General features: G+C 46.8%; 1 protein-coding gene across 1 annotated transcript; it reads left to right on the top strand.

The window, feature by feature from the left end:
* Positions 1 to 433: 433 nt before the first annotated feature.
* On the top strand, positions 434 to 12,471 carry LOC114890518 (receptor-type tyrosine-protein phosphatase U-like; the record flags this gene model as incomplete). Its single annotated transcript, XM_029214062.1, has 2 exons — positions 434 to 1,974; positions 12,281 to 12,471. Coding segments are annotated over exons 1-2 (336 nt in total), but the record flags the coding sequence as incomplete, so codon positions are not given.
* Between the last annotated feature and the right edge of the window lie 27 nt (positions 12,472 to 12,498).

Below are 12,498 nucleotides of genomic sequence, written 5' to 3'. Positions count from 1 at the left end.
GTGAGGTGTCCCTCCTGGCTGTGTCTGTGGATCTGGTTGGTTGGTGTTTCAGGTTCTTCTTCCAAGTGGACCAGGAGGCCTGGGTGGGACCAGAGCCCTGGGGTACACCCCTGCAGACCTTCTAGGCCAGTATCCATGGTGACAGGCCCTCCTTGGGCACCATTGTTCAGCCAGCTTGACGGGCTGTCCTCTGTCTGTCTTCCCTGTGGTTGCTGGTGTCTGACCTGTCCCTCTTTCCCTCTGTCTCCTTTGTCTCCTTCCCTCTCTCTCTCCCCTTGTCATTGTCCCCTTACTCTCCTCCTCCTCTGTCAGTCCTCTTGCCCCTTCTCCCTCCTCACCTCCCTTCCTCCTCTACCTTCTCTCTTATGTTGATGGTCAAGGTCACAGCCATAGAGGCTTCTTCTCACCTGCCCCCAAAGGGGTCTTTGGCTCTGCCCTGGGCCACAGTAAGGGTGATGCCCAGAGCCCGCGGGTGGGGCTGGGAGCTGGAGGCCTGGGCCTGCTGAGCCATCTCTTGTCCAGACTGGGAAGGCCGCACCCACCGCAGTGCACGGCAGCACTGGTCCCCAGCGTGGACACAGAGCCATCTTAGCACAGGAAGGACGTCGAGGTCCTGGCAGGAGGGGCACCCAGAGGTCATCCTGTCCCCCTTGGACCCCAGGCGGCTCTTGAGCCAGGAGGGGCTGAGTGGAGTTTGCCTGTTTGTCTGGGGGATCCCTGCACTGGCCTCTTCATCTCCATGGATGACCAGTGTCCCTGAGCCCGCGTGACCCGGAAGTCCTCTCTCAGGTCTGCCTCACACCCTGCACGCTGTAGGGCCTAGAGGTGAACGGCTCTCTTGTCCCGAGCCTTCCCTGTGATTGGGCCCTGGCTCTTCTCCAGTCTCAGCGCAGGTCCCAAGTCCCTTCCCTTTGCCCGTCGCGCAGCCCCTCGGTCTTGGAGCTGTGGCCCTTGCCTCCCCACCCCGTCCTCCCTCCCACTTTCCTCCGAGTTCCCTGGGGTCACAAACGGCCATCCTCATCTGTAAAGCTGGGCTGCAGGCCTGGGCTGTGTGGCCCCTGCCCAGGGGCTCTCCAGAAGCTCTGCCCTCTCGGGAGGGGCCAGGGCCTCTCGCCTTCTCTCTCTGCTGCTTCCGGTGGCTGGATGGACTGGTGGGCAGTGACGGGAATAGGGACCCTGCGTGGATTTCTTTACAAGTCTGGTGTGGCCTGTGGTGCAACCATCCTGGGGGTTCTGGGGGGTAAGAAGAAGTCATGGTTGGAGTCATTCTGTGCCCAGTGAAAACTTATGAGACTGACCGAGTACTAGCCAGACTCTGCCATGAAGGAGTGTAGTCCAACCCCACCGCAGGAGGAAGAGTTCCTAGGGCAGCTGTGTGGTGAGGACGGAGGAAGGAAGGTTACCTACGGGCCTTGCTGGGGCTGGAGCTGGGGCAGGCATCTCCCTTGTTTGGGGTGCAGCGACTGTCTGCCGTGCCACAAGAATAGTCACCCGGGGTGACTTTCCTCCCCTTTCCCGAGCCCTCGGGCCAATGAGAGTTAGGAGACAGATCCCAGCCTGAGGCCACTGCAGTTCCATCCCTTGCTGTCAGCAAAGGTCCCCTGGACAGGGACCCTGCCCAGTCCTTCTTGGGGGAGGCAGCAGCTCACTGGGTCTGGTGGGCAAAGGATGGAGGCAGAGCCCCCTCAGCATCCAGAGATGCTTCTAGACTGGCTCCTGGCCTCAAGGCCCCCTGACTGCCAGACTTCCCCATCCACCTCTGGCTGCTGTCCTGCCCAGCTGAGCACCCATGTCTCCCATCAACCCTCCTCTGCAGGAAGCCAGTGAACATGACCAAGGCCACGGTCAACTACCGCCAGGAGAAGACCCACATGATGAGTGCCGTGGACCGGAGCTTCACGGACCAGAGCACCTTGCAGGAGGATGAGCGGCTGGGCCTCTCCTTCATGGACGGCCATGGCTACAGCCCCCGGGGTGAGTGCCCGGCCCTTCCTCGTGGCCCCCAGGCACTCCTCCCCCAGACTTCTGAGCCAACAGCCCAGAGCCCCACATCAGATGATTCTGTAACACCCCGAACCAACAGTACTAAGCATCCTGCTGGGTACCAGCACCGGCCCTGGGAACACAGAGAAGGCACAGGTATCATCTTTGTACTGGAGGAGCTTTAGGAAAATTGAGGACTTAGACACAGATTCATCTAAGAGGAGTGCGAGTTCACAAGTCAATTGTGGGAAGAGTTCTGGGGACTCAGAGGAGGGAGCGCTGCTGTGGGATCAGAACAGTCTCTTTCCTGCTGTGTGAGAGGAAGTGCTTGGGAGTCAGACCTCAGTCTGCATCTCAGATCCCCTTAGGTGCATGAGCTGGGGCAAGTGGCTTAATCTCTCTGGATGTCTGCTTCCTCATGTATAAAATGACAGTAAAGATAATCTCTGCTAGGGCTGCTGGAAGACTAAATAAGAGGATGTGTGTACATCGTTTAGTGCTGTGCCTGGCCTGCAGGGAGAGTATAGTGGGTCAGCTGTATATGCTAGGAACCTGTCATAAATTGCTTCATCACATATCTTTTTATTCTACTTAGTGCTGGTTTGTACAAAAAATAACATTTATGAAAATCATAAAGTCATAATAATACACCAAACACCGGTGAACCCCGCTGGTGAATTTGAACGTCATCTGGGTGCCCCTTCCATATCCCCTACCTCCCTCTTACGTGTAAATATTCCCCTGAAATTTATGTTTATAACTTTCTTGCCTTTTTGGGAGTAATTTTACCATATGTGCATGTGTCCCCAAACAGTGCATTATATAATTTTGCTCATTTTCGAGCTTGATAGAAATGAAATTGCTCTCTATTTTTCAACACAATACCATGTTTCCAATATTTACCCAGGTGGAAGCTTTGCTGTAGTTCATTTATTTTCTCTGATGTATAGCTTTCCACTGTATGAATATATCACAATTTATTTCTTCATTCTGGCATCCATAGGCAGTTGATTTGTTCCTAGTTTTCTTGTTATTACAAACGAGGCTGCTGTGAACATTCTTAAATGAATCTCCAGATGCACCTGCACAGCAGATTCTGGAAGTAGAACTGCTGGATTATAAAGTATGTGCTTGTTCTGCTTTATAAGACAGTGTCAAATTGTTTTCCAAAGTGTCTTTGCCTGTGTTCACTCCTAGCAGCAGGGTGTAAGTTTCCATTGCTCCACATCAAGATCAAAATTTGCCAGGCTTCTTCACTTTTGTCAAACTAGTTTGTATAAGATGGTAATTCTCTATAGTCTTAATTTACATTTCTCTGATTACTAACGAGGTTGAATATATTTGCAAGTCATCATTGGCCATTCAGGTTTCTTCTTCCATAAAATGCCTGTTCATGTCTTTTACCTAATTTTCTGTTCGGTTTTCTGTTGCTATCTTAGTGGTTTTTAGGAGTTCTTTATATATTTGGGATGAGACTCATTTGTCCCTTATGAATTGCAAATATCTTCTCCCAATTTGTGGCTCATCTTTGCAGGTTATTTATAGTATCTTTGGATGAACAGATTTTTATTTCAATTCAGTCAAGTTCATCAATCTTTTCCTTTTTGATTTCTATTTTTTGTGCTTGCTTAAAGAATTCTTCCTTATGTAAGGTCGTAAGATATTTTTTACTTTTTTCTAAAACTTTTAATATTTTGCATTTCACATTTAAATCTTTATCCATCTGTAGTTGATTTTTGTATGTGATATGAATTAAGGATTTTATTTTTTCTATAGGGAAAACCAACTGTCCCAGAATGAGGTATTATAGTTCATATTTTCACCACTGATTTGCAGTGCCACCCTTATCATATATCACATTCCCATACATATATGGATTGTGTTTTGGCTCCCTATTCTCTTTCATCAGCCCGTTTGGTGATTCCTGTACCAATAGCAAACTAGCTATCTAGGTCTTGATTTTTGACACATCAAGCCCTCCCGACTTAGTTCTTCATCAGGGGTGTCTTGGCTCTATTTGCGCTCATTCTCTTTCTTACAGATTTTAGAATCATCTTTGCAAGTTCCTTGGAAAACTTTGCTGGATGAACTTGCTTTGAATCTTTGGATCAGTTTTCATTTTGTAAAACTGAAACTCTGTATCCATTAAACGCCCCTTTCCCTACCTTCTCAGCCCCTGGCAACCGCCATTCTACTTTCTGTCTCTATGACTTTGATTACTCTATCTCATATTAAGTGGAATCATACGGTACTTGTCTTTAGGGACTGGCTTATTTCCATTAGCATAATGTACTCAAGGTTCATCCATGTTGTAGCATCTTTCAGATTGCCTTTGTTTTCTTAAGTGTTTTTTAAAATCGCTTTTTACAAAATATTTATTTATTAAAAAAAATTTTTGGGCCACGCCGCACAGCATGTGGGATCTTTAGTCCCCCAACCAGGGATCGAATCCGTACCCCCTGCAGTGGAAGCACAGAGTTCTAACCACTGGACCGCCGGGGAATTCCCAGAATGGCCTTTCTTTTTAAGGCTGAATAATATTTCATTGTATGTATACACATACTTTTCTTATCCGTTTGTCTGTTGATGGACACTTGGGTTGCTTCCATGTTTTAGCTCTTGTGAATAATGCTACTACGAACATGGGTGTATACAAATATCTCTTTGGGGCCCTGCTTTCAATACTTTTGGGTATATACCCAGAAATGGAATTGCTGGATCATATAGTAGTTCTATTTTTAATTTTTCGAGGAACTGCCATACTGTTTTCCACAGTGGATGCACCATTTTACATTCCCACCAATAGTGTACAAGGGTTCCAGGTTTCCCCACATCCTTGCCAACACTTGTTTTCTGTTCAAGACAGTTTTTTTTATAGCAGCCATCGTAAAGGATGTGAGATGGTATCTCATAGTTCTGATTTGCATTTCCCTAATGCTGGATGATGTGATGTTGGGCATCTTTTCATGTGTTTATTGGCCATTTGTGTATTTTATCTGGAGAGTTTTTGAATTGGGTTGTTTGTCCTTTTGTTGTTGAGTTTTAGGAGTTCTGTATGTATTCTGGATATTAATCCTTATCTGATGAACAGTTTACAAATACTTTATCTCATAGTGTGGGTTGCCTTTTTACTCTGCAGATAGTATCTTTTGATGAACAAATGTTTACGTTTTGTTGTAGTCCATTTTGTCTTTTTTTCTCTTTTGTTGCTTATGCCTTTGGTGTCATAGCCCAGAAATCCTTGCCAAATCTGATGTCATGAAACGTTTGCCCTATGTTTTCTTCTAAGAGTTTTATAGTTTTGGGTCTTACATTTAGGTCTTTAGTCTTTTTTGAGTTAAGTTTTGTGTATGGTGTTAGATAAGGGTCCAACTTCATTCTTTTGCATATGGATGTCCAGTTTTCCCAGCATAAATGGTATTGATACATTTTTAGAATATCATATTTCTAAGTATTGGTCATATAGAGAAATGCAGTTGATTTTTATATGTATAGATGTTGATCTTATAACCATACACCTTGATAAACTTTCTTTTTTTATTGAAGTATAGTTGGTTTGGTTTCAGGTATATAATATAGTGATTTGATATTTTTATAGATTATACACCATACAAAGTTATTACAATATTATTGACTATATTCCCTGTGCCGTATATTATATCCCTGTGACTACTTTATTTTATCACTGGTAGCTTGTACCTCTTAATCCTCTTCATCTGTTTTGCCCATCCTCCCACCCGTCTCCTCTCGGGCAGCCACTAATTTGTTCTCCATATCTGTGAGTCTGTTTCTGTTTTGTTATATTTGTCTATTTGTTTGGCTTTTTAGATTCTACACATAGGTGAAAACATACAATATTTGTCTTTCTCTGTCTGATTTATTTCACTAAGCATAATACCCTCCAGGTCCATCCACGTTGTCACAAATGGCAAGATTTCATTCTTTTTTATGGCTGAGTAATATTCCATTGTGTGTGTGTGTGTGTGTGTGTGTGTGTGTGTGTGTGTGTGTGTATACCACATCTTCTTTACCTATTCATCTGTTATTGGACACTTAGGTTGCTTCCATATCTTGGCTATTATAAATAGTGCTGCAAAGAACATTGAGGTGCATATCTCTTTTTGAACTAGTGTTTTCATTTTCTTTGGGTAAATATTCAGAAGTGGAATTGTTGGGTCATACGGTAGTTCTATTTTAAAGTTTTTGCAGAACCTCTGCACTGTTTTCTATAGTGACTACACCAATTTACATTCCTACCAACAGTGCAGGAGGCTTCCCTTTTCTCCACATCCTCACCAACATTTGTTATTTCTTGCCTTTTTGAAGATGGCCATTCTGATGGGTGTGAGATGATATCTCACTGTGGTTTTGATTTGCATTTCCCTGATGATTAGTGATGTTGAACATCTTTTCATGTGCCTGTTGGCCATCTGCATGTCTTCTTTGGAAAAATGCCTAAGTCTTTAAGGCATTTTGAGTTTATTTTTAAATATGGTATGAGAAAATGGTCTAGTTTCATTATTTTACTTGTAGTTGTGCAGTTTTCCCAGTACCACTTGTTGAAGAGACTGTCTTTTCCCCATTGTATATTCTTGCCTCTTTGTCATAGATTAATAAACCATATGTATGTAGGTTTATTTCTGGACTCTCTATTCTGTTCCATTGGTCTATATGTCTGCTTTTGTGCCAGTACCATACTGTTTTGATTACTGTAGCTTTCTAGTATAGTTTGAAGTCAGGGTGCTTGATACCTCCAGCCTTGTTCTTCTTTCTCAAATTGCTTTGGCTATTCAGGGTCTAAACTTTCTGATTAATTCTAATTTGTAGAATCATTCAGATTTCCTGAGTACGAAGGATCTGTGAATATTGACAGTCTGTTTCTTATTTCTCGTTTCTTATCCTTTTTTTCCTTATCCTTCCGCGTGGCACTGGCTGGAACCTCAAACGGAAGTGGTTATAGCAGAAATCATTGTCTTGTTTTCCTGGTTTTAAAAGAAATGCTTCTAACATTAAAACAGCGAGAATGAAGTTTGCCATAGGTTTTTGGAGGAAATGTCTTATCAGATTAACAAAATTCCTTTCAGTTTTTAGTTTGCTAAGAGATTTTATTTTAAATGGGCCTTAAACTTAGCAAATGCTTTTTTTTCTGGATTTACTATGATGCCATATTTTTTTCCTTTAGTTTGTTAGTGAGGTGAGTGACATTTTTAGATTTTCTAATGTTAAAATAACCTTCAATTCCTGGGGTAAATTCAACTTGGTCATCATGCATAATTTTTTTTAATGAATTATTGGATTCAGTATAATTATAATATTGTTCAAGATTCTAAAGTTGTATTCCTGAATGGGATTGGCCTATAATTTTTCTTTTTTTATACTGTCTTTGTCTGGTTTCTGGTATCAAGATTCTGTTTGTCTTATAAAATGCATTGAGGGCTTCCTTGGTGGTGCAGTCATTGGGAGTCTGCCTGCCGATGCAGGGGACGTGGGTTCGTGCCCCGGTCCGGGAGGATCCCACATGCCGTGGGGTGGCTGGGCCCGTGGGTCTTGGCTGCTGGGCCTGCGCGTCTGGGGCCTGTGCGTCCGGAGCCTGTGCTCCGCAGCAGGACAGGCCGCAGTGGTGGGAGGCCCGCATACCGAAAAAAAAAAAAAAAGCATTGAGGGCTCTTCTCTTTTTTCCTTATCATGGGAGATTGGAGTAATTGACTCCTTGAAAGTTTGGTGGAATTCACCTGTGAAATAATCTTTTTTTTTTTTTTCTTTTTGGAAACATTTTAAACTTTTAATTCAATCTATTTAAAGGAGTAAAGGACTATTCAAGCTTTCTGTTTTTTTCAAGACACTTTTAGTAAGTTATAGTTGTCTAGGAATGTGTCCATTTCATTTATGTTTTCAAATTCATTGACATGCATTTATGCATCACGTTCTCTTTGTGACCTCCCTCATTAAATTTACACACACAGTAGTAGCTGTTATCAACCCTTCATCTTACAAATGAGGAAACAGAGACCCAGAGAGGAGAATCACTTGTCCAGATCAAGCAGAAGGTGGCCGAGTCAGGATTTAAATTCAGGTCTTTCTGAATTGCAAATTGCTGTTTCTGCTGTATCATGCTGGGCCTAGAGGACCGGGTAGGATTTGGACCGGCAGAGATGGGAAGGAAAAGGCAAATGTGCATGAAGAACAGCATGTGTAAATGCATGGAGGTGGGCACAGAGGACGACATGGAGAGGTTTGCTTGGGCTGAAAACTCAAGTGGGTGCTGGGGAGAGTGGGAGGTGAAGGTGGTGTGGGCACATGCCTTGCTGCTGAGCCTTATGGAGAGATGCAGTGAGCCAGGAAACACGGGTTCTGCTCCCAAGGAACTCACTGACTAGTTGGGGAGATGAGATTGACCCAGGGAAGTCCACACTAGGCTAATTGCCAGGGGGTAGTGGGGACAGTTAGTGCTGCCATAGTCTTGAGAAGATACACCTTTGGGCAGGGGAGGTCAGGGTTTCGGCTGAGATGGATAAGATTTGACTGATGGTGAGGAGGGCGGGGCCCCTGAAGGCAGGATGCAGGACACGGGGGAAGGTGTGACGGCTGGGAAGCTCAAGGTGTATTCGGGAGACTGGAGCTCAGTCTCAAGGCTTCTCTCTCTTTCTTTATGCCCCATGCTGGTCTAGCCGCCACTTCCTTCTTTTCTTTCCAAACAGTGGAGGCCAGAGTTTTGTGGTTTAGAACAGAAAGCCATGCTGATTTTGATGTATCCTCAATATGGAAGTTTTAAATAGGGACTTCCCGTGCTGAGTAAATGTTGAGCTGGGATGTTCCCAAGATGTTGGAACGTGCCCCCTTCGACTCTGATCTTGCCTATGAAAACCCTCAAACCCTCTGGGCCCTGTCCATCCGGAGCTCTTGACCTGTGTGGGAACCAGTGGGTCCGGCCAAATGGTTCGTCAAATAAGTGCCCCTTATTTGACACCACAAATGCCCCTTTATCAGGGAGAGGAAAACAGAGAAAGACAACAGGATCCCAGAGTCAGTTGGGCCTGGGTTTGAATCCTGATGCTTCCACTTAAGGAGCAGGTGACTTAACCCTTCTGGGCCTCAGTTTCCTTGTTTAATAGGGGGGGATAACAACAGCACCTACTTCATAGGGATATTCTAAGGATTGAATGACTTAAGAATCATGCTAGGCATGTGGACGCACTCAGCATGTTAGATGTTGTTAGCTCTTATTACAGACTGTGTCTCTTTAAAGTTATCTGCTAACTGCAGGTAGTGAAGGAAAAATATAATGTGCTGCTAGATTGTATAACCGGTGGCCTGTCCTCATCTGAGGGTGGATGGCAATCGGGGAAAGTGCCCATCTTTGAGGAAAGTCTGAGGATCTCCACTTTCAAATGAGGAAACTGAGGTCCAGAGAGGTCAAGCGGCTTGAGTCAGATTTCACATTCAGGCTTCTCCGGTTCCACACCCAGTGTTCTTTCCTCTGGGCCTCAGCCCTCGCCGCAAAACATCAACTGTCCAGTGGTTACTCCCCAAAATTGTCCGCCAATCATAATGGAGCTGGAGAGAGCCTGGGAGAGCCCCTGAGTGGTGACCTTGAAGCTGATGGCTGGCTCTTACCTTCCTTCCTCTCTTCCTCCCTTTCAGGGGCTTCCAGCTGTGGGCAAGCTGGTTCTCGGGGTATGTGTGTGTATGGGAGAGGCGGGAGTGGGGGGGCGGTGTGTGTTTGTGTGTGTGTGTGTGTGTGTGTGTGAGTGTGAGTGAAATCCCATGGTAATTCATGGGTGAGAAGAGTAAGGACCTGTCTTCTCTGGGCCCCAGGAAATGGAGGGTCTTCTTGGCAGCATCATTGTTCATCGTCCTTTGTCTTCGGGTGGTCTTATTTGTAGAACATCTTGTGTTGCTCTCGGGCTCAGCTGGAAGCTGCCCAGCTTTGGTTCTGGCTTCCTGTCTGGACCCCAAGCAAGTGGGATTTTTTGCTTGTCTTCACCCATCGCAAGATGGTTCCATGCCTACTTGTGAGGCTGTATCAGGGCTTCCAACCCTTCAAGATCTCTGGGATGAGCTGTTGGATTCTGCACCCGGAGAGCTCTCTATGGAGCCGTTGGCATGGTTTCCACGAAGAACACTTAGGACCCCTTCGTCTCTGAGTTCTTTGAGCCAGCAGAAATCTTTTTTTCTTGAAACCTTTGTGCTTGTCTTGTGTGTTTGTGGTAGATGGTCTTTAGAATTGTCAGGTCCTGGACCAAGATCCTACGGTGGAGAAGGACCAAGACAGAAAGGCCACCTCTTGTCAAACAGCTGCTCTGGCTTTCTGGGACTCCAGAGGTTCCTGCCTTTCCTGGAAGCTCCTGATCATGTCAACAGCTCCATCTGCAGGTGCCCATGTGCCAGGCACTGGGCTGGGTGCTTCATACACGTTATCTTATTGAATATTTACATCATCATCTTGGAGAGTAACAGTTTTAACCTTCATTTGTCATAGGAAAAGGGAAATTTCTGGAGAGTAATTAACATCCCCAAGGTCACATGCAGAGTTGGGATTTGATCTGAGGCCTGTCTGACTTCAGAGCATGTCTCTTAATCACCGTATTACACTGTGTTCCCCTGAGGATGTTTCATGAAACAAGCTTTCCGTGGTGAAAGAGGGAGGTGAAACATTGTTATTTTCCTCCATCTCTTGGAGATTTAAAATACACACTAACTTGTTGGAAGCCCTGAGAGGTTTAACAGGGAAAAAAAACCCTACTTATTTTTGTTTAAAACAATTTCACAGACTCCTTTAAAACGTAGAGCCCCTCCTCATCCTCCTTCTCTTCTTTTTAATGGAATACCGTTGAGTCATCTGGCACAACCAGTATTTTCTGGAACACACCTGGACAACCACTACATCAGGCAGATCTCTCCTCTTTGGATCTCAGTTTCCCTATCTGAAAAACTAAGGGTTTGGCGCATTGGACCACGAATGTGTAACTGGCACATGACTTGCCCTCCAGCTGTAAGCAGCTAGAAATCTGGATAAAATACGTGAAACAGTTGTTTTCAGACATCGGGTACCAGGCACCTCATGACTGTGATTCCCGAGAGAAGAGAAACACACGAGGTGAGCCTTGCCTGGCATCACCTTTCTACTTGGAGGCAGTTTTCAAACCTCAGCACAGGAAGGGGAACCCAAGCAGGGCCTGCAGTCTCCCTGAATTGAAGAGGCAGAGATTGGACTTCGGGGAAGTGGAGCTGCACAGAGGAGGGGGGTGGTGGTGTCCGTCCCGGTGCTGCATTCATTCTGTCTGTTAGTCATGACTAGGAATTAGAGGCCAGGCACCAGCCAGAGAAGGCTCCCCAAGGAGGGTCATTTTAGCTGAGACCTGAAGGATGAGTGTGAGTTCAGCAGGCATAAAGGGGGGAGTGTTTGAAGCAGAGGAAAAGCATGTGTGAAGGCACAGGGCAGGGAGAGGGCTGGCATCTAGGCCCCGCTGGGCAGAGAGCAGCGGTGAGACACGCGGAGAATGCGCCCCTGCACCTCTCCCAGGCCAGGAGAAGGGAATGAGTGTGTGGGAGTGAGTGTTGGAAGGTGGGTGTGGCTGGGCAGGACTGTTTTCTCAATCCCAGGACCTGATCTAAGGACCAGGGTGGGATGTCCTTGGGGATGCTGACCAGGAGAGCCAGGAAGTGGGTGGTCTGGAGGGAGGGGACAGTTTCCCGGGGCCTGTGGGGCACCGTGAACCTCTCCGCCTCTTCCCCACGGGCTGAGCCTACGCACAGGCTGACAATGGAAATGCTTGCGCAGGAGAAACGCCTCTGTTCAGGTGCTTCCCGTTAATCTGCAGAAGGGGTGGCGGCAGCAGCTAGCTTCGGGACTTGCTTGTCTTTGAATGGGGGTAATTGCTGGGAGTTGTCAATGTTCCAGATTGTTCCCTGGAAGAGGGGAAGGAAGGAGGGATGTCATGGGCTCTGCTGAGCACTTCCCCCTGCAGGCAGCACGTGAAGTCACAGAGGGGTGGGCCCTGCAGGGGAGCCCAGGAGGGTGAGGGGACCACGGGATCACAGCAGGCAGGGCCGAACCAGAAGGGCCCTGCGAGTTCATATGAACCAGTCCCCTCAGTTTATAGATGGGGAAACAGATGCAGCAGGGAAGGGGCCACCCAGGGTGGGCCCAGCCAACTGCTTGGCTCCAGCAAACAACCCAGGCGTCCTCCACGCTGGCCGTGCTCCCTTCCCTCCCTCGGCCCCCTGAGTCCATCTGGGGTTCCCCAGGCTGGGGCCCGTGTGTATCAGAAACCCCTTTCCCTTTCTCTGACTACAGGAGACCAGCGCAGTGGTGGGGTCACTGAGGCCAGCAGCCTCCTGGGGGGCTCACCGCGGCGTCCGTGTGGCCGGAAGGGCTCCCCGTACCACACGGGGCAGCTGCATCCCGCGGTGCGTGTGGCCGACCTCTTGCAGCACATCAACCAGATGAAGACGGCCGAGGGCTACGGCTTCAAGCAGGAGTATGAGGTGCACGGCCCCAGTCCAGCCAGGACC

The sequence above is a fragment of the Monodon monoceros genome, unplaced genomic scaffold (assembly GCF_005190385.1).
Source record: "Monodon monoceros isolate NGI ecotype Baffin Bay Population unplaced genomic scaffold, NGI_Narwhal_1 Contig5856_ctg1, whole genome shotgun sequence".
Lineage (NCBI taxonomy): Eukaryota > Metazoa > Chordata > Mammalia > Artiodactyla > Monodontidae > Monodon > Monodon monoceros.
Note: the sequence above shows the minus strand (reverse complement) of the source record. Positions and strands in the feature narration are given on the sequence as shown.